Source organism: Neodiprion virginianus, chromosome 3, assembly GCF_021901495.1.
Source record: "Neodiprion virginianus isolate iyNeoVirg1 chromosome 3, iyNeoVirg1.1, whole genome shotgun sequence".
NCBI classification, from domain to species: Eukaryota; Metazoa; Arthropoda; class Insecta; order Hymenoptera; family Diprionidae; genus Neodiprion; species Neodiprion virginianus.
Window position 1 is genome coordinate 37,727,769 of NC_060879.1, and position 22,162 is coordinate 37,749,930.

General features: G+C 35.9%; 3 protein-coding genes across 5 annotated transcripts; all 3 read right to left on the reverse strand.

The window, feature by feature from the left end:
• Positions 1 to 2,793: 2,793 nt before the first annotated feature.
• Positions 2,794 to 9,025, reverse strand: LOC124301317 (protein CASC3). Of its 2 annotated transcripts, XM_046756209.1 has the most exons (9): positions 8,863 to 9,025; positions 7,390 to 7,820; positions 6,984 to 7,131; positions 6,625 to 6,779; positions 6,105 to 6,517; positions 5,766 to 6,017; positions 5,516 to 5,548; positions 4,666 to 4,922; positions 2,794 to 4,524 (listed from the first exon to the last, which is right to left on the reverse strand). In XM_046756209.1, the coding sequence occupies exons 1-9, from the start codon at positions 9,007 to 9,009 to the stop codon at positions 3,874 to 3,876; spliced, it is 2,487 nt and encodes an 828-aa protein (XP_046612165.1). In that variant the 5' UTR covers positions 9,010 to 9,025; the 3' UTR covers positions 2,794 to 3,873. The 2 variants fall into 2 exon arrangements, with proteins under 2 accessions (XP_046612165.1, XP_046612166.1); XM_046756210.1 differs by lacking the exon at positions 5,516 to 5,548.
• Positions 9,026 to 16,881: 7,856 nt separating this feature from the next.
• Positions 16,882 to 18,739, reverse strand: LOC124301320 (peptidylglycine alpha-hydroxylating monooxygenase). Its single transcript, XM_046756212.1, has 3 exons — positions 18,496 to 18,739; positions 17,997 to 18,215; positions 16,882 to 17,743 (listed from the first exon to the last, which is right to left on the reverse strand). Exons 1-3 carry the CDS (start codon positions 18,610 to 18,612, stop codon positions 17,072 to 17,074), a joined length of 1,008 nt encoding a protein of 335 aa, XP_046612168.1. The 5' UTR covers positions 18,613 to 18,739; the 3' UTR covers positions 16,882 to 17,071.
• A 541-nt stretch (positions 18,740 to 19,280) lies between these two features.
• On the reverse strand, positions 19,281 to 21,491 carry LOC124301323 (ADP-ribosylation factor-like protein 6). Of its 2 annotated transcripts, none has more exons than XM_046756217.1 (3): positions 21,342 to 21,491; positions 20,241 to 20,420; positions 19,281 to 20,127 (listed from the first exon to the last, which is right to left on the reverse strand). In XM_046756217.1, exons 1-3 carry the CDS (start codon positions 21,424 to 21,426, stop codon positions 19,916 to 19,918), a joined length of 477 nt encoding a protein of 158 aa, XP_046612173.1. In that variant the 5' UTR covers positions 21,427 to 21,491; the 3' UTR covers positions 19,281 to 19,915. The 2 variants fall into 2 exon arrangements, with proteins under 2 accessions (XP_046612173.1, XP_046612172.1); XM_046756216.1 differs by having other exon boundaries at positions 21,249 to 21,473.
• Between the last annotated feature and the right edge of the window lie 671 nt (positions 21,492 to 22,162).

Here is a 22,162-nt window from a genome sequence, read left to right on the forward strand (position 1 = left end):
GCAGGTGCTTTTTCACTCGCCATTTCTCTCCTGTTGGTCCTACGCTCTTTTCGCTGCGTTTTCTGAGTTCCTGAGGGTCCAATTAGTTAGGAAAGGGTCATTTGAATCGAATCTGAGACCATAAATTTTCGGCCCTAAAAATGAAGAAAAAGTAAGGCTAACCCTTTTGCATTTTTGGCGAGAATTTTCGCGATTTTGAAAAGTGCTGTAATAAATTCTTTCGTGCACTATTCCGCCGTAATTTTGCGAGAGAATTCGATCGGGCGCAGTCCCAATACGCTGCGATCAACGCATCAAAACACTAGTTTGAAAAACTTCAGATGACATATAATGACAATTGCCATTAAATATTATAAAAATGTTACACTCAACGCGCAAAAATAGTAACATAGCTTTTTGTCATAGGTTCACTTGAAAATAGTTGATTATAATTATTTATTTTGTACTATTATCATATACAAATGGTTAAAAACCGAAAGCAATTAATAATTATGTAGCTAAATATTTCAAGTAACACCTAAAAAAGGTCAAGAATAAAATCAAATGATGGAGAAAAAATATCTTTCATGTTGGTTCAAAGTGGAAACCGGGTGCTTTAAATGCTGCTACATGAAAGATCGGGAAAAGTAAACATACTTTTTTTTAAATCAATGAAATACGATAATTTTCAAGCTAAACGTTGATTGTCAGCGGTTTTTTTTTTTACTGAGAGATAACTAACGAAGATTTCAAAATTTCGAGTGTATTTTAACTCACATTCGGACGGTACATGAAAAATTTACTTTTCATCAATTATCGCAAAATGGTGAAGTTATTAACTGGCCATTGAAGCGCCTCACCGCTGGAATCTCGGACTGGCAGGAAAGATGGAGTGCGTAATTATTGTCAGAAATGTAAACGTTTCAATAATTAAACTTGTAAACTTGAAAATCAGTCCGGAAGGTCAAAAGTCACCAGGTCAACAACCTGGACAGCCATAACTACAGAGCGGTTTGCCTGGATGTCAAAATTCACCGGGTGGAGGACCTGGACAGCCGGAACTACGGAGCCTTCTCCTGGAAGTCGAGTTTCACCAGGTAGTCGGCCTGGAGCGCAGAAACTACGGAGCGCTTGTCTCGTCTTGTCTCGTACAAAGAAATTTAACAAGCAAAATTATGTATCTTACGATGCAAAAAATTCGAATTGTTAAATTAAAGAACAGAAGACATAAGTATTGCCATAGTATTTATTTTCAGCCTTAACACATTAATAATTAATTTAAATACATTTGTTATTTAAATCATTTTTAGCAGTACAAAATTAACATTTTTTCTGCTAATTACAAAATACGGTGTATACATATATATATATACCTATATGCATACATATATATATATTTTTATAAGATACAAAATATAAATGTAAAACGTAAGAATTGTCGCCTATCATTTTGATAAAACGGCAAGCAAACTAAAAATAAAGATAACTGTCAAATTAATGCAATGATTCTTTTTGTTTTCATTTATCTACTTTTTCACCAGACGTTTACTTACCTCTTTAAACCTAGACATGATTACTTATACTTCTTATACGAGAAATAAATAAGTATTAGTTAACATTTGTGTAAAATTCAACTTGCATAACAAATGTGTTAGTAAGTATATTAAACGAAGAGATGCAGCGTAAGAACGAATAATTCAATCAAGCTGTTAGCTGATAATAAATGCTTATTAAACTCATAAAATCACTTCACTAACAGTATGTATCGTTAATTGCACCGCCTTATACCTCCCTACGAAAGAAATCAATCAAAATATAATACTGAATTTTTCAACAGAATACATACACTCCAACAAGAAATATTTTTCAATGAGCGGTATGAAACAAGATAATTAATATTTAAAAATATTCTATAACCAAACACTTTGACCCAAATCCGGCTTTAAATTATGTACATTCACAAAGCTCATCATTTTTTTACAGATTGTAGAAATATATAGTCAGATATAATTGTTGTCAACGATTGATAATTGTAAGGATGTTTTATTACCGTGGAGCAATCATTTGCTTGTTTACCCAAAAGGGTTGTATTTTTTCATGACAGGCGAGTTACGTTATTATTTCCTTGATACATACAAATATCCTAGTGTCTCAAGGCATAAATTCACATTCAACCATCTAACTTCACAAACGTAGAATTCCGATCTTACTTGCTGTGTTATCTTGAAAACTGATATTTTTTTACAGAACACATGCTAGTTATGATTCTGTCATTCGCATTTGAAGGTATGAAAATTATTGCGTTTGGGAAAAACACTTGTTGGCATGATGAATGTATTATAGCTCTTTGCATAAATCTAACTTACTACAATTACTACTAATAACAAGATTTCACTGCGTCAATTTGATGTTATATTTTAGTTTCTTCCAAATTGGAAATTATTTTTTCATTCAATTTGCTCATTTTTGGTTTTTTTCAACTCTGCCAATTGAGGAACAAGGTAAGATTATTGCGCTACTTTTTCACGTAGGTACTAAAAATTACTAAATATAAATCGATCGCAATTTATCCTGCAATTCAATTTCCGATAACATTAGGAAATAAAAATAGGTAAATCTTATAACCATACGACTATCATAACTACATCAATCAATTCGCCAAGAGTTTACATGCATTCATTATTAAAACTGAAACACGAACCTCGTGTTAATAAAACATTTATATGTTTCTACATGATTATAGAAAAGTAATATTTTTACATTTATGCGGCATAATTCTTCTACAAAGACGTTTTAAACAAAAGTCAGTTTAAGTGAAATGAAACGTTTTTATTACACACTTTAAGTGTCCAAAACTGCTTGGACTATTTTACAATTTCGCAATCATCTCTTTTTTAGTCGCTTATACTAACTGCTTATACAGACTGAATAATTACAATACAAACGTTACATTTGTATGTGATATCTATTAATTTATGATTCTATTTATCATAATTTATCTATCTCCTTTTTTCTGATTTTACCTTTTCTGTTTAATTAATAATCGTATGTTATATCAATGGCTACTCAACGGTTAGATAAGCACGGCAAATGGCTAGAACGAGTCACAATCAAAGTTTATATCAAACAAGCCTGTTCGTTTTAAATGATATCTTTGACTTTTAAAAAAAGATATATCAGCTTATGAATTCAAGAAAATTCAAGAAGTTAGTATACCTTATATTGTTGATTTTATAAACTTTAAACATTTGCATATGAATAAAAATCAATCTTAAATATGTTTTTATTTGACTGAATTGAGGAAATGGGAAAATCGATCTGAAGCAGGTGGAAGACCTAGAAAAATCTTGTGCCAAAACAAAGGAGAGAGTCGCTAACAAAATAAAAACGTGCTGATTTAACACTGGCCCGGCCAGAGAGATAAAGTTAAAGTTATAACTTTGTCGAAAAAGAATTTCATCCCATGAGACTTTTACAGTGCAATTAATTATGCACAATGTGAATTTAAAATTCAAATTGAAACTGGCAGATAATAACGCCAGATAATTAGTCAAAATGCAGATAATACGAAATTATCCTTTTATTTTGCAAGCGACGAACTAAACTGGTGAAATACGGATACCACCCCAAGTTAGTAATAAACATAACATAACATGTACAGTAGTCGATGGCTGATGCACGATAAATTAGCGATTGCCGCGACATTATTCGCTTTATCGCAATTTTGAAATTCTCCAAGATATTTTCACTTTTTCTGATGATCATCACTCGTTAGTTATATTTACGTGACATTCAATGATGATGACAGTTTCATCAACGTATTCACATCATATTAACTCACTGTTATGGTCAATTGAATATGATAAGTGATTAAAAAAAGCTAAGTGTAAATAACTAGGCAGCAGCTTCCTCAACCGCGGGACTTTCCATTACCTTATTTTCTATTTTCGGCAATTCAGGCTCTGTAGTATTAATTATCACTTGTTCAGCGGTTTTGGTAGTTATGACATCATCACTTTCCAAAACATGTTGCTCTTGTTGTTGTAGCTGCTCCTTCTCTTGTTCATTGTCTTGCCGTTGCTCTGTCATTACGACCACATCTAAGCTGACCTTCAACTCTTTTGAAGTTTCCGAGATATTGGTGATTTCAGAATTGGATATGACATCCTTGTCTTCATTGTCGATGGAATTTTCTCTTACTTCCGTGGTCTCATTAACCGCAAACTGATCGGTTGGTACCTGCTTTTCTATCTGAACTCCAGCAAATTGTGCCTGTACGAATTTCCCATCGCCTTCCACCATGTTATTCTTACTTTCCGTATTTGTTCTTTGCACGCCGCCAACTGGAACGGAAATGATTTGTTGCTGTATTGTTCTACCTCTACCTCGACTAGTCATATGTTGCTGATTGTCAGGTGGCGGAAGAATAGGAATTGCAGCCTTTGGTCGTCTCATAGGAACTGCATGTTGTTGTTGTTGAGCCGGGCTGTAATAGGTACAACCCTGTGGCTGAAACAGTTCTTGGGGCGGCGGCGGCCCTTGTGGCTGAAAACAAAGATATTGGTTTTCGTTATTACTCTGTCGTAATTAGGGTACTAGAAGATAAGTTAATTTCTAAAATTTCGTTGCTCATTGCAGGACATTTCAGAAATTAGCTACTAATAAAACTAGCATTTATCAACCAACCTGAACAGACGGACTGAAGCCTTGATAACCCTGGAAGTTAGGTTGAAAGGCAGGCCCGTTCGGTCCCTGTACGTAATTAATCATGCTTGGCGGTGCACCCTGAGGTGGTAAGAACTGAGGTGAAGGTACCAAAAATGGAGGTGGAGCAAAACTTGTTGGTTGACCACCTGGAGGCAAGGGAAGGACCGGTTGTCCAGCTAGAGGAGCTGCCGGCGGTGCTACTGGTGGAGCCTGATCAAAGTGACCCGCAGGGTATCCTAAAATCATAGAAAAAACTTTTGTAAGTAACTGTTCATATTTATTTAGTGATTGAAAAGTAGGCAGCTGATGTTTCATCATCTGATCCAAAGTTTCCTCAGATTAGATAACTCATGAAACTCGCCAACACATGCTTTTTCACACATTTCATACATAAAATATTTTACACGAATAAAGCAGAAGCCTAATGGAAAAAGCATTTTTTAATTACGAAAAAGAAAGCATATATCCCAAAGTGCATAGGAAATCTCAAGACTTGCACTGTGAATTATGATTAGCGATCACAATCCTTATTTTCAAGTAACAATGCAAAGATGAGGTATACTTCCCATGCTTGTGTGGATAAAAGCCACAAAGCACAAGTCATAGAGAAGATTATAACTGAAAGTAGTACGCTGAAACTTGATCTGTCATTCACTTTGTAAAATAACATTGAAGTCAGCAAAGCTAGTACAATGATGTTGCAAACTAATTAAAAGTGCATTCTCAACATGTAATTGTCAGATGATCTGCAAATCAATGAACAGCATCAAACTAGAGAAATAGTCAAATCGCGCACACGATACTACTGAATCTTTTTTGACAAATTTACCTTGGGAATCTAGAACGCCTCTTGAATTTCCAGCTAAGAACATGTGAATACAAATGTTAATACTAAAAGTAAAAGTTAATAAATTTCGGTAAAATATACAATTAGCCTACAGCATACACGTCACGTTGACATATTCGAAAAAAAGTGCAGCATGGTCGTGTCAAATAATCGTTGCATCGATCAGGAAATATTTAGATGAGGTTATGTTATAAGATCACAATAAAGCGAATGATTTCGACTGATTAAATACCTTGTGGGTAATAGCCATGTTGACCATGCTGAGGCTGGTAGCCTTGCTGTCCAGGACCCTCTGGAACTGGTGGGCGCTGGCGTAAGCTTGAATACCGTTTAGGTCTGTTACCAGCTGCGTCATGCTGCTGTTGGCGAGCTGATTGCTGCTGTGCTGGCTGCTGCTGTTGCTGTGGTTGCTGGTGCTGTTGTTGCATGCGCGGAGGAATCGTACCAGGTCGAACTTGGCCTGGAGATTGGACATACAAATTTTCTGTAAAGATAAAAAATAAGCTGTTAGAAAAGCTTTGCAAGTCAAGATGCTCGTTGATCATATTGTCAGACAAGCATAAAAACTTACTGTTCTGTCTGCTATTCTGTTGAAAAGATCCTCCGTCATTGACATTCATCTGTTTCATATCGGTAATTATATGATGATCGTCGATGTGATTATTGTCTGAATTATTTCGCCTATTATCAAGTGGAACTGAGCCAGATCCACGACCTTTAGCTTTATAATCCAATCTGTTGGATCCTGCATTGTTAGTGTTACCACTCGCTTTGAATCCTCGACCTCTAGCTCTACTGGCTGCCAAACTCACACTCTCCTGGACCTGCCTTTTGTTCGAATCACGAGGCGAGGATTTGTGATTCATTAATTTGTCTGCATCACCACCACCACCGCTTCCATTAGAACTTTGACTATGCGAATTCTGTTTCACTTCCTTCTTCCAAGCTGGATTTGTTGGCTCATTAAGGGTTCGCATTTCGTTTCTATAATAAAACATTGATGTTGAATTGATGAGTATGTTGGGTAAACCCTTTTGTAAAATAGTTTGCTAGTGGCATTGTATTTTTACTTTTTTTTTTCTCATACTTACATCCCAGAATGATTTGTAGGACTAGTCTTCGAGTTTAGAGACTCATGCTGTGCTTGGAGAGGTGGGAAGTTTCCTGCTTTGGGTTGAGATTTGTTTTTGTTGCTATACCACGCCGAAGATATAACTGGTTCTTCTGGTGTGGTTGACCTGTCGTCCTGTGAAAAAAACACACCTTCGTTAGAGACTACATACACTTGCTTTGTTGAACTGTAAAAAGATACATCTCAAATTGTTCTAATTCAACGTGGAACTAATCGAGTATTTAAACATCGACTGATACTAACAATAAGTAGCCAGCTGGTACAGTCACCTATTGCGTAATTAATTCAAAACAATATGATCAAAATAGAAATTCTCACCTTATTATTGCCACCACTTAATGCAGGAAACTCTTCTCCACTTCGGTTTGTTTTTCTAACACCACCTCGGCCAACTGAAGGAGGACCACCTGGCTTACCATATGCATCTTCATCCTCCCAGTTTCGCGTGTACTTATTTGGACCGCGACTATTATTGGAATAAGGATAAGTTAGCAGAGTACCAGAAACCTTTACACAAACTTGATACTGATGAATTAAGAGTAAGCATGGTGAAAAAATTTTGTTCTTGTAGACAGTGATCAGACTTTTGTTTGCTATGCAATCAATATTTTTTATTGTAGTTTTTTTAATTCTTTAAATGTTTTAGCTGGCAATGCTGATAATATCTTGCTGAATAACAAGTTTCTAAGACTTTATAGTGAAATGGTAATTGATGTCCATTTACCCATATCTTCTCCTCCGTCGAGCTCTAGGCGGGCCTTCTTCGTTTCGGATGTCATAGCCGTAGACGGCTACTAGTTCATCATGGCTCTTGGGTGCTTGTTCATCGTCATTATACCTATCATGATCCCATCGATCCTCCTTGTCTTTCCAGACTTTCTTTTCTTTCGCCTCTCTTTCGTTGGGATTTTCTACTTTTTCTTCGGCTACCTCCTCCGTTGTTCTGTCATCGTGTTCATAAAACGTACCTCGCTTAGGGATGTACTGAGGATTACGTCTGTCTTCATCGTCATCCAGTTTTCGCTGCGGCTTATCCTCCTCCTGTCCATCTCCACTCTCCCGTAAACCGCCATCCTGCGAGTCTGCCTCAGACCTGCTTTCGCCTGTCTCATATTCCGAGTCACGATGCTCCTCACCCTCTGTAACTTCGTTACTCTATTGGATGAAAAAAAATTTTTAGTCGAAAAAAGAATTTTTTTGTCCCATAGAAGCTCAAAATTAATTGAAAACCAAAATAGGCCCTACAAATGAATGACCTAATCTAACATATAGAGCAATTACTGTAACATCAAGCCATAAGTGAGGTACAGTTATGTATCTGGGTGAAAGGCAGCCTACCATCCAGCTCCAGTTTTCATTTACAGAAAAATAAGAAGGCCAATGTAACTATGCAATAAGAAATAAGCTACCAATCTGTTTCCAGTACAAACTCACGCTTTACGACGTGTGACCATAGTGACGATTATCAATACGTCGTCAGCGTCTTACAAGCATTAATTGAGGATATGAAAATTGTTTAAATTAATAACTTGAAACAATGATTGAAATTAATTTAAAAATATTCATTCAAATATATAACTCGCATTTAGCAACAGATGGCAATCATTTTTATACATTTTTCCTAGTTGATATGACGATTGCCAGTGGATGTATTGTCCTAGCAGATAAAAACGGAGAAAACTAAATACAAACAGTGGAAAAAGTTGCCATCACATAAAGATATCAATTTCCGCGTTGTCGAACGAACGTGTTTATTTTTCGGCATACAGTAATATATGGTAAGAACGAAAGTTTACATTTTTTACAATTGATTCGACGGCAGAAAATCTGAGATACTAATCTGTAAGTACACGATGCGTAAGTGTACAGTGTCTATATCTATTGGCACGGATATCAAGATGATTCTAAACAGCAGAGAATTCAGGCTAAATATAAGTGACATACGAAGGGCATAACCTGCGAAAACGTTGCGGCAAATTTTTTTGCCGTATAATTGGATGCAACATTACTGAATCGAACTTTATCAGAACCTGGGGTGATACACGCAAATTATAACGAGAAATCTTTGAACTTTCGACCTCATTTCTCCGGTGCGATCAACCTTCATCGACAAACAGTCAAGTCAGACCGTAAATACAACGCCCGTTTACGTTTAGAAATATAGATGTTGAAACAATAGTTGTCAAATGAAACTAACCTGGGTTTCCTTAGTTACATGTAACTCCTCGTACGAATCCGAAAGATCTTCAGATCCTCCAGAAGTATTAGACTTTCTACGACGCCGTGTATCCGACATAATTAGTTCACTGAAGCTACACACGTTCGAGTTTTGCTCGTACTCCATGTTAGACTGTACAGAGACTGACCGATTCGCATTCGTCGCGTTCGTTTTGTTCGTTGTCCCCCTAGCGTCGTCGCGACACACTAAAATCTACTGCCAACATGCAGTCAGTATGATGCAGAGTGGGGGGAGACTGAGTGACCATAGAACCCGCGACGTTCGAAATTATGATATGCGAGACCCCGTTATTTCATCAATGTTCTTATGGACCCCAGATTGAACACATTGGTAAAGAAAAATAGAACGCAACATATGTCATTTTGGAAATCAAATGCCTGTTCAGAATCTGAATCAGAGTCATATTTTTTTTTCAATACGAATATCTCGTCACCACTCGTGACGTTTACTGATGGTATACATACATGCAAAGGCTGCTAAAACATGCTCTAAGGCACTGATGCTAGCCTTAAGCTGAATTTTTACGGGCGTCAAATTAACGCGATGACAAATTAACGCGGCAGTGCCACGCCGTCGCGTCGGCAGCAAAAAGACGCCCATGAAAATGACTACCAACGCACCGGCAAAATGCCGCAAGTATGAACTACGTAATTGAGTGGGTGTTTGTCAGTTGCGTTTTTATCTAATAATTGAGAAATCGAGGATTGTTAATTGGAAGTGCACTGAGAAAAATTTCATTTGTTAGAGTAACTAGAAAAATTCAGTAAAATAGGTATCGTTAAATGAACTCTTTGAATATTGTTGGAATTACGAAAAACGACGTACACGTAACCATTTTGCGCTATTGTCGATCCTTTTTTGGTATTTGCAACGCAAAATCAGTTTCTGAGGTTTACTCTACTTTTTTAGTTAAAATAAATTTTCGCAACGCTTGCAAGAAAATATAGTAAAAGTGATCGTAATGAGAAAGAATAGTAACGGATACCAGACTTTCTGGTAACAGCTACAAATTTAATGTTCATTTTGTACCTAGAATTATATTTTTCGATTGTGGTAAAGAATAAAAATAGTTACGGACTGAGCGGTAACCGGAACTAAAAAATTGTCTCAGTGTGTGAACAAACGGAAAAAATGGAGAAGCAAGAAGGAAATGAAATAAAACGGTAGCAGTTTTTCGAAGTAAGAGAATAGTATCGTTCATTTTCATTATTCCAGAATCGTGAACTCGTGCATATTTAAGATGCCTCTTCATACATTTATTACCGCATAGCCCATACTGAAAATGCTGCGGTGTGTCCAGGGCCTTTCTTTTGGACGATTAACAATAACAAAAATAAAATCAATGATTGATTAATTTGAATGAATTACATGTATTACGATTATAGAATAATGAGAATGAATGAAATTATTTTCTCATATCTCGGACAGCAATTCATAGATATTATAGACAAGCTCTATAGAATGGAGTCCGAATATGCTGCCGGCAACGAATCAAGAGTTACAGTCGAAAAACAAATGATTTCCTTCGTGATTCCTCTGCTGTTGATCATACGCTGTTTTTGACGTTTTTACCGCATTCCTAAGAGTCCAATCAGTGGAAAAAAAGACCTGCAAAACGATTTTGAGACGAAAAGTTTCCGAGCTCTAAAAATCGCAAAACAGCAAGGCAGCAGCAACCCCTTTGGATTTTTTCGATGAATCGATAGCGCGCAGTTTAAAATACGCTATGACTAACGGTGTTCGGCCCTGCATGCCCGAATGTTTTGTTTTCATATAGTTTTATTGTGTAGCTACAGGTAATTTTCAAAGAAAACGCTGGGTCGACAAACGGGAATTTACACATACCTGAAAGGGATGAAAGACTTAGGCCAGGTCGGTCCGATTCTGCTTTATTGGACAGATATTCGCACTACATTCTGCAAGATAATGACCGCCATGCTTTGTTCTGCCGCTGATAGACAGTAACCATGCTTTCTAGTAATAATACAGCCGTCGAAGGGTACCACGGAACGCTGGCTTTGTATGCATTTACAACATGCAGGTACTCGCCAAATGTGAGTGCAGACATTGCTGGACAGCGCGTTCAAAGGAGACCGTAAGTCACTTTTATTGCTTTATGGTTTATTGTTAAAACCGGAAATACTTTATTGCCATGATCCTTATGCCATAACATAAAGGTTAACGATACCGTTAGGTTTAAGTTATATATTTCTTGTGGTTAATTGCTTTTTCAATAAATTGCTCATCGCACTTCAGTCTGTTGTAATTACCAGGTATAATCAATTGAAACCTACTCTAATATTCGGTATTATGACTAAAAACCTGTACTGTTAATTACGTTTTTGAATAAATTACTTATTTGTTGTTAAATAGCATAGCATAGAAGAAATAATAGGCCCTTAGGACATTCGTCCTAGGGAACACGAACAAACGGATCAACAGTTACATTCGGAAAGCGAAAGATTTCCTTCGGAAATCCTCTACTGTTGGTCACACGCTGTTTTCAATGTCTTTCGCATTTCTGAGAGTCCAACTAGTATAGAGTAAAAGACCTGGAAAAGGATTCTGAGAGGAAAAGTTTCCAAGCTATGAAAATCGCTTCAAATTTTTTTCAATTGAAATTTGGCTGTTTTGAAGAAAAAGTTTGATTGATTCTCTGATGCACTAGGTCGACGTAATTGAGAGAGAAAAATCGATTGGGCGTAGTAGTTCCAATGCGCTGCGGGAAACGGATCAAAAGTTACAGCCCAAAAACAAATGATTTCCTACGTAATTTTTCTGCTGATGATCCCACGCTCTTTTCGCACCTTTTTTTGTCTTTCTGAGGGTTCCGTTAGTCAGGAAAGTGTCATACGAATCAAATCAAAGACCTGAAATTTTTTGCCCAAAGAACAGTAAGACCTTTGCATTTTTGACGACTTTGAAAAGTGCTGAACGAAATTATTTGATGCACTATTCCGACGTAATTTTGCCAACGGAATCGAGTACGCCATGAGCAATGTTAATCTAACTACATCTCACGACCAGTCGCATCGACGAAGATAATGTTATTTGAATACGTGCAAAACGTACGAGCGGGGTACTGTTCTACAGAGTTTGTTCCTCCAAAAGGTTGTTTCTGCAGATGCTCATTTCTGCAAACAAATTATTCCAGATCAGTCGTTTCTACAGACTTCGCAGGCCAGTCAATGGGGTTTGTACAAAGCGTACAAATTGGATTAGAACATTTGTAATTCCGATATAAGTACTTTATTGAAATTATAATTTGTATGTACATATATATACATGTATATATACATACAATATATATATATATATATATATTTATGTGTATAATATACAATTTTTATCTATTCTTTTTGCTTATGTGAACCATTTGAAACATGAATAGAGATATATAATAAGTACTGAACAGGTAAGTACTTCGAGACGTGGAGCAGTTAAGTATCTCCCTATTGGGATCCAAAGTATCTTGCATATAACGTGCTACTTCATGAATTTAATTATAAACTTTGTATTTCACAGTATTCTTTACTCTGTAAGAACCGAAATTAATAAATTAGGGCCCTAATGGCTTGCACAAAATTGTTTGTGCCTTCGTATTCGTATAAGTAACTTAAAACAATATACTAATTATTCCACTTTCGGTAGTCTATTACCTAAACAAGCTGATACATTGGGTCCCATGTGATGTTTCATTTACCCCTACGATCAATTTTGGTCTTTCGAATGTGGAATGTACAAACTATTGGTACATAATTATCGTATAATAAGTGATGAGGATATTGAATTTGTGACATCCTGTATAGGATAGTACATGCCCTTATTGACGTAGAAATGAATTTTACGCTTATGATGTACAGGTATATTGTATGTATAGATACATACATGGATAATACGACTATGTAAATTTGTAAGTATGATCGATTTGTACGTTTTTATACTTGGAATCGTCGTTTGATGAAGAATATGAGGTTGAAAATCCATAGTACACTTTCTCACTTCGCTGCCTTATAGTATATATAAGTATTTATATAATAAATATGTGTGTTACTCCGTGTTTGCATTTGAACATCTGTTATTTTTATGAAAATCTGATATGATTATAGTACATTTTGTAGCACCAAAATATTCTTTACAGAGCGGCAGGAATCAATAAAATTTATATAATTCTTCAACAATTGTCTATAGAAAATATATAAAACTTAAACTTTTAAATTCTATCAATTAAAAGCACGCGGTCACCACATGGTCAATAGTGAGCTTTCGTCAAGTCACATATGCACGTAAAGTTCTATACTTATTTCCAATCTTTTTTTTAACTCCAATACACATGTAATTCAAGGTAATACATTCATAAATATATTCTGGCTATTTACGTATAATAAAGCGATAAGTTCCTTATGTAACTTAGCACACTTTTTTTAGCAAATTGAAAGTGTCTATGATTATCGTAGTTTCAGTAGTATAAATTAATAGTACTTGCTTAAATCATAATCGTGTTATCGCCGTATTCGCATAAACGATCTGTGAATAAACAAAAGTTGTGACGTCTTGGAAAATAATATAAAAGTATAGAGTTCGAAAAATGGTGTATTTACATGTAAAGCACACGAAACAAATTTGGAGCTTCTACATAACGACACTTATTTGAGACGATTAATTTTTAGAACCAATTGTCTCTTCTAGTTACTGATTAGTAGACCGGTAAATAGATCACACATCTATTGAGTCTTTGTATCTGAAAGAGATTCCTTGCAGATGTACATCAATTATTAAAAATAAACAAAACGAAATATTGCTAAAGGAACTGACATTTTACTCAACATATGAATTAATATACCATGTCGGTTAAAAACTTACAGCATATACAGTATGTAAAGTTTAAAAACAACAGATCAGTTTCCACTAAGCTAAAGATTAAAAAATAAATTAGAAATACAGTAGGTAATCAAACTTCCTTATTACTTTTGGTTTCACACGCTGTAACGTGCAATTTTAGAACCGCCCGTCACAAGGGTACAAAACTGAAGGAAACCTCCGAAAAACGCGTTCCTGCAGTTACATTTCCTTTTTCTTTTACCGCTATCGCTATCATCCGTTCTATCGCTACTTTGTTCCTACCCTTTAATTACCTTCTTACCTTTTTTTTGCCGATGAGTTAATTTAAAGTAAACTCAGTATCTGCGTGCCCGAGTCACCGGCTAAGGTAAGACTTATACCTTTTCATTGTATCGTTACGAAGTTGTTCATATTTCCTATCTTCTTGTATCTTAATTATCTTTTCTTGGTTGCATCGTGTGATGTCAGTTTCTGTGAAAATCATGATCCACGGCTTTGAGTTATGTTATGCCGGCATGTGGCTGCATGGTTTCACCAATTAATTAATTCCGTATCTTTGAGCGACTTCGTAACTACCGTATAAGTATTTCTTTCGTATTTGTGAATTTCTCTGATTATCTGTAAATTTCTATTAGTCTGATTCTGTAATTTCTACCGTATCTTGAGCTATCTTTACCTTGCTTTCATCTTAATTTTCCGTGCTTGTAGTGCTCGTTATATTTTATTTCTTATATCGCCTGTTACATTTTATTTGCTATTGCGTCTGTTGTATTGTAAATCGAGCTCCTTGGAGAACATCCGAGCGTAGATTAAGCCGCTAAATACTACCGTACTTTTTCTATCGCCTATTGACAGCTCTGTATTGTTTTTTCCTGCTATCCTTTTATTTGTATTTCTCTGCAATACCGTATTTCTTGGTTAATTCAAGTTATGCGTATTATCACTGATTTTATCATAATAAGGTGTATTTAGTGTATTTCTTTATCTTGCAAACCTTTCTCTAAATTTGTCACTCTCTCATAATTTTATATTCTCTAGCAAATTATATTTTAAGATTTCTCTGTGAAGCTTCTCAAATTTCGAACTGTTCTAAATCATTAATTCCATCGTTTATGGATAACCCTCTCGTAAATTGTCTCTCGCACTTTACAGTAATTCCTATTTTCTCGTCTGAGCTACCGATTTCGTAAATATTAATTGATGTCAATTTTTCTTATTAGTTAAAATCTATAGTAAAGCCTGTCTTATTCCTTTGTTATTATCTTCCGAGCTGGCGTCACTTTGTTATCTATCGATTTACAACAAAGTTCTCACTCTTGCTTTAAATTAACAAAATAATAATTCGCGTAGTGTCATTCTTTGGAAGTTGGTTAAAATCACTTCGCCCAGTGACATGTAGTCTTAAGTAAATTTTTGCGTTATATAGCTTCCCCCGACCTACGCTCAGTTCTCTCTGTTAAGTATCGTCTCGTTCAAAGCTATCGTTTGGCTCTATTCTATCGACATTTCTGTGAACTATTATAGTCTGATTTATCAACTATTGCTTCCTTTTGTAATCTAACTTGACTGACTAAAAGGTGTAAACCTAATCGACAATATACGACTGATTGACCTGTTAATTTTCCTTGACTTGAGTTTATTCATTTCTTTAATTCTTTAATTATCGTTAGCTGTCTCGGATACCACCACTCTACCAGTTCGTGTGAGTACCTAGGCCTAGCCAGCCGTACAACGGGTGCTCTAGTAATTTATCGTATCGTTTCGTATTGTTGTTTGAAAATTGATGCTCAAGCGTCTGGTGCTCAACGTATATCATTTTGTTACAATTTAGTTAGTTAAAAATAATTGGAGAATCGCGCCAAAGTTCCAACGGTAAGTCCTCATTTGAGAGCAACGGAAATTAGCGTTACAACGCATACAGCACTCGTACTAATCACTTCATCAGAAATATTTTCTTCACCAATTGTCTAATGGAAATGATATTTCGACTAAATCCAACATGAAACAGTGAAATCATTTGACTAAATTGTCAACGAATTAAGTACAAGTATGACAATAGGTAGAATAAATGTAATCTGCTCAAGCAGTATTCTAGCTTACAACATAGTGCCGGGTTGTTCACGTAAATTTTGCAGTTCTGTTTCTTGAAGTGCAATATATATCAATTCTGCAAAAAATAAACATGTCTATAAAGCTAGGACCGCCACAACAGAATTTCATAAAGAGACCAATTTTATCTTTAGAGGCTTTTTAAAGGCTATTTAAGTACTCCATCGTCGATTTTGCGGCTCCAGAACTTCCACCGAAGTCCAAAAAATTTTTAAGATTGCGTAGGAACTAACGGCTATTTAAAGGCTCTCGATTAGTGCAACAGCCTTTCGAATCGGTCCAACCCTTATCCCAAAAATCTACCCCTGATGAAGAATGTTTCGGTTGTTTGTCTCGGAAACTGAAGTTTATTGGTAAATACCTCAAAATGACTTTCCAACTTACAGGCTTTTCTGATACATGAAGTGCGATTTGACGGCTCCACCCTTGTTTCATAAAAACCACCCCTTTGTACCGAAAACTGCCAGACCCGATCGTAGAATGGAGTAGAAACATCGAAATCGACCAGACGTAAAATTTTCGAACATATCATTTTATCGTGTGTTGAAATACGTGTGATAAATAATGCGAATACTTCCCTATGACACAATCAATTGTAGAAATAATATCCAGAGTGGAAACTTGCTAGAAAAGCTTACAGATTGAACTAGTTACTCCGTTTCCAAATAAATATCTCACGAATAGCTGCGGTGCAGAGCTGAAATGAGAATTCACACACCGCGAGGGCCGCTAAGTCACAGAGTGATCTCCGGTCAATTTCGATCTTCCAACTCGATTCGAATGGTTGTTGGACCAATCGAGAGTCTTTAAATAGCCGTTAATTCGTACGCAATTGTAAATATTTTTTGGACGTCATCTTTACGCAAAGCTAAAACCACCACCATTTCCGGCGGAAGTCCTGGAGCCGCAAAATCGACGATGGAGCACTTAAATAGCCTTTAATGAGTCTTTAACGATAAAATTGGTCTCATTATGAAATTCCGTTGTGGCAGCCCTAGCTTTATAGACATAAAATAAACATCTTCGTCGTATTTTCTATATTAATTCTTGACTTCTCTTATCATTTCTTTCACGTAATTAATTAAGTACCTGTACCTGTTATGTATACCTTGAAAATGAAATCCAAGAATGCATGAATAATATATCATAATTAAGCGTTAAGGAACCACACCAGTTTTCCATTATACCTGACTCCTGTTTCAATTTTTGTCAGGCATTATAAGGTCGAAGCCTCACGTTCAGGGATGCCAACCAAACCAGCATTTTGCCAATAGTAAGTCGGTGGGCCGCTGGTAAAGCAATACTTCATTTCTAAAGGCTCGTCATCCTTAACGTAGTACATTAGGTAAAAATTGCACATTTCATCCGCGTTAGTAGCACCGATATGCGTCCAAGTAGTACGATTACTTTCCATCGTGCATCTGGCTGCTAATGTATCACCGCGTGTAATTGGTATTTTTTTATGAACTGGGTAAAACATCTGAGGACTCAAAGGATCCCTTTTTCCCAACTCTAACCACTCATTTTCAGGTTTAATTACATAACCCGAGACTACTCTACCCAGACTATGAGTGTGAGTTCTATACGCGATTGGATAAATAGTTTTGTCCTCCTGCAAAGTGCATGCCGATTCCATGTACTCTGTACTTTTCGGAGGTATTTTCCCAGATGTTCCCAACAGCAAAACACCGGCCAATTTCTTGTGCGGCTTGAGAGTGTAGTGTAAAAATATCCCAGAGTCATCGGTACTCCCATCTTTAAACTCATCAATGTGTGAATAATGTACTTGCAATACTAGATACTTGATTGAAGAAGTACCGCCAACTTTGAATCCCACGTCGTCCGGTAGAATCAACTTTGGGGCATCTCTGGCCCATGCGTAAATTATCTAGAATGAAAAAAGAATTTTAAATTTCAATAGACAGCAATTGTTTCTAGGTTTTTGTCCAAGATCTTTAACTTTCCAGCCCATATGTTGACCTTCTCTGGATGTTTATAGTGTCGCTAATTAATTGTATTACAAATAAAATTTCCCTTCGTTCAAAAAGCTTTTTGACTCTTCAAATGACTTTGAAATTCTATCACTTTTCCCTATCTCAGATAATTATTATAGTTTACGATAGATGAAGTTCGTCATATACCTGGGATCCTTCACTGCATGGGCTTGCAGTTTCAGAGCCAGTATCCAAGGCATGAGCCATTTCGCCACAATTCCAGACAGGTTTGCTACTGCCTGGTTGCGAGCATCCGTAAAGTAACATATGATGTGCAGTAGCCATAGTAGCATTAGGTTCAAATCCAACAATGTAATAATTCTTCGTTGAATCTATTTTGATCGGAGTGCAGAGATACAGTTCGGGCTAAAACAAACAAAAAAATTCATCATAAGCCGGGTAAAAAAAATACACCATACGTCAGATTTGCGTAAAGAGTCAACAACTATTTTCACCATAAAACATAATTGAATTCAAAAAGATGTAGAGTATTAATTAGAACATTGGGGGGAAAAAAATGGAATTCTAAATTATAAAAAACCAGTTAAAAAAACACTTGAAGGAATGGTACAGATAAACATCGTCGCGCGATTACGTGACACGATGCACGAAATTATGTACACTCCAATTAGTATGTCATACTTACAGTGGTGGGCCTGACATTCGGCATGAGCAGGGGATACCTTTCGACATTATAAGAGTGGGAATACGTAACAGCCACTATAAACAATATCTCTAATATGAACAGGTATTTTCCTTTCATTTTAACTAATTGTTGGTACACGGAGGTAATTATTTCGCCTGTATAACGCACCGCGCGATCTTATTAGCAATACTGAAAACCACGGTCTTCTGAGAACTAGCCACCTGTCAGCTCGACACCTGTCAGGTCGATACCAACCATAGACTTATAAGTCGATACACGGTAGCCACGGTTACCGCAGAGAATAGAAGGCAAAGCGCGAGGCAGAGATGGCTGCTCGGTTTTGGTGCAAGAGGATGATTAATAACATAGATACCGTTAACAGTTTACCGACCGAGCAGAGCTGAATGTGTCGTTTTGTTCTTGTTTTTAATTCTATGCGTTCTTGAACGACCGCATCAACCTACTATTCGTTGTAGCATGTTTGAAAATTTTTAATATCTTGATAATCGTGAAAGTTATTCAGAACCCAATTTTATGATGTTACAGTTACAGTGATCGATGTGGAAAACTTCGCATGTGTACTCCACGATCATTGCCGCTATATTTTGCAGCCGTGACGTCAATACATACTTGATAAGCCTCCCACGCGTCGTGCGCGCGTGGGTGTAATTAATTGGCCTGCTTTTGAAAACGACAAGTTAACGGAAGCTAAGATTTTTGGTAGTAAATTCTGTAAAAATATGCACCATTATTTGCTGAGAAACAAAAGTTTTTTTACTTCCAAAGCTGCAGTATGTAATTAACAATTGTACACATCATAGAATTCATAAATATATAATCACATTTAATAACTTCATATTGTTTTTTATACGTATACCGTGTACGTTTATCGTTGTGTGATGTATTATGTTATACTTATGGAATTTTGGTATGTACAAATACAAAAATTAGCGTAATATTATTAAATATATTAAATATCTAGCTATTTATAATTATACATTCTTCTATTTGGACGGATCAATAATCACAATAACTATAATATATTACACGTACATTGTATAAATTATTATGAATATCTCATTTCGATTATTGTATGCAAAAATTTGAGCTTACAATTGTAGACAAAATATAGTATATATGAATTTCATCGCACAATCTGCGATGACATGCATGTATTTTATGCAATGCGACGAAGACTGCCTAAATCATATTTTTTATGTAAATATTCGATTTACTTTCATTAGTAAGTACGTTATAAGTGCCGGATTACGAACTTGATAACTAAAATAAATGTATTATATATGAAGCTTCAAGTGTTTGCTGTGCTTTGCCATCGTACTGTAATCCGAATTTGTGATGAAAATCTGTCCTAATATTAATAAATGGTGTTTTGGACTTCAGATCATGCTAATATGAAGCGTTATCTCTTGTTTATGTAAATATCTCTAATTTGATCGGTAAGCCATTCAATGGCTGGTTGTAAACCTTCTCCGTTAACGGCATTCGTCGCTCTAATGTGCCAAGGCTTATCCAAAATTCTTTCAAGGCCCAATCCGGCAACCAACTTTACCGTGGTCAAAGAATCTAGCAAATCCATTTTATTCGCTAAGAAAAGTATAGGAATCTTGCGTCCTGAAAAAAGACCAATCGATCCATCATCACACCAGTGCTAATATTACGTATTTGTACCTATTAATACTCATATTTTTGTTATTCATCATACACCAAGGCTTAATTTTACTTACCAATTATGTCTGGATGTTGTAGAAGCATGTCGAGTTCCTCTTTCGCGACAACCAATCGCAGCTTGTCACTACTGTCTATTAAAAATATAATGCCTTGACAATCTTTGTAGCAATGTTCCCATAACGATCTGTAGCGGTCATGACCGGACATATCGAACGCAGTAAAATGCACATTTTTAACTGAAACAAACCGCAAACAAGAATTTCCTTCAATACAAGAAATGTTATCCTTATTATTTAGATATATATATATATATATATATATATATATATATATATATATATATCCTTAATTCCGAAAATTAGGTCAAGTATATTTATTTAAATAATGTAGTCAATACGTGCATGTTTATTCGATGTAAATAACCGATCTTATACACTACAAGTTAATCATTTTGATGGGACGAAGACAAGAAATTTGGGCTTCTGAGTTCGGCGCTATAAGCAAATAACGAAGAAAATATTTTTACCCAAATGCAAACAAGTTACACAAAAGAAAAAGATTATTGCAAAAACTTGCCATAGAAGTAGAAAGTTTGGTAGTGCAATATAGAACGAATGATAATAACTGAAATCACCTTTTAAAACCGATTACAGTTTTAATGCTATTATTTTATTGTTAGTACTATTTCTAGTTCCTAGATTAACACACAACTAAGATCGCGCTGTAATTCAAAAATAGATCATATTATACGTTTGTACCTCTTCCAAATGATTTCGTGATAAATGGAATTAGTATACTTAATATTTCTTTGAACTTCAACAATCAACTGGATTTTTAAATTATGTGCAACTTTATAATTGTACCTACAAATTGTGCGCGCTTTATAAACGTATATTAATAAGTAATGATAAATGCATCAGGGATCTTGATTACATTATTGCTCGAACTATAATAACACGCAAGTGCAGTGAGATCGAAGTCTATATAGTGATGGTAACCATCATTAAAAAAAAAGCTTCTATGGTGACATCGAGTGACTTGACTTATCTCTACATGTAACTTACATGCGAACTTTTCAACATTGAACCCGACAGTAGGGACAATATCGATACACCGCTCTTCCTCGCGTTTGAAATGATTTATTACCGTCGACTTACCACTGTTATTAAGTCCAACAACTAATACGTTCACTTCTTTTTTCCTTAGGCCGAAAATATTGGCCAACCGATCAAACAACCCCATTTTCCAAGTCCCTTTCCTTTACAAGCTTACGTGTCTATCGAATATCAATAATCAAAGTAGCGCCATAGCACGTCACAACCCTAGCGCTGCGTCAAGACATGTGATTAGATTCTGAACTATAATGAGAAAAGAGATATTTTCTTGACTATAAAAAAACTTGCTGGGTTTATTTGTCAATAATAGTAGTTATCCACGGTTTGTTTCTACATATTCTGAACCATTCAAAATACACGCATGGATGATGCGAATTTCCAGCACAGTGTACTCGATTGATTAATCGAAAAAATGATATAAAATGGTTCTGCTTCTAATTCAATCCTGGGGGAGTTTTGCCGGCTTCGTGCATTCCCCTGATACGTTGACCAAAGATATAGATACAAAAGGTTTCCTTAGAATTGGTATTTTTGATTTTCGCGGGATTTTTAGCGTTTCGCTTTGTATAAACCACGTATAAACAATCGACAACTGACATTGTATGATAAGTACGGGATCTTGTGTACCGATAGGACCGAGAGAGCGGTCAGCCACAGACGCGGGATAATTCAAAAGAGTATAAGGATGATGCAGGATAAAGAGTCAGGCTTTACAATTGAATAGTGACTTTGATGTATTTTACAAGTGATAACGGAAGTGTAGAAAATGAACTTTGTGAGTGATAAACTGAATTATGCAAACTGATCTTTACAAATACTTAAGAGAGAAGTTCTTTCTCTGTTCAAGCCAGAAATACGAGTGC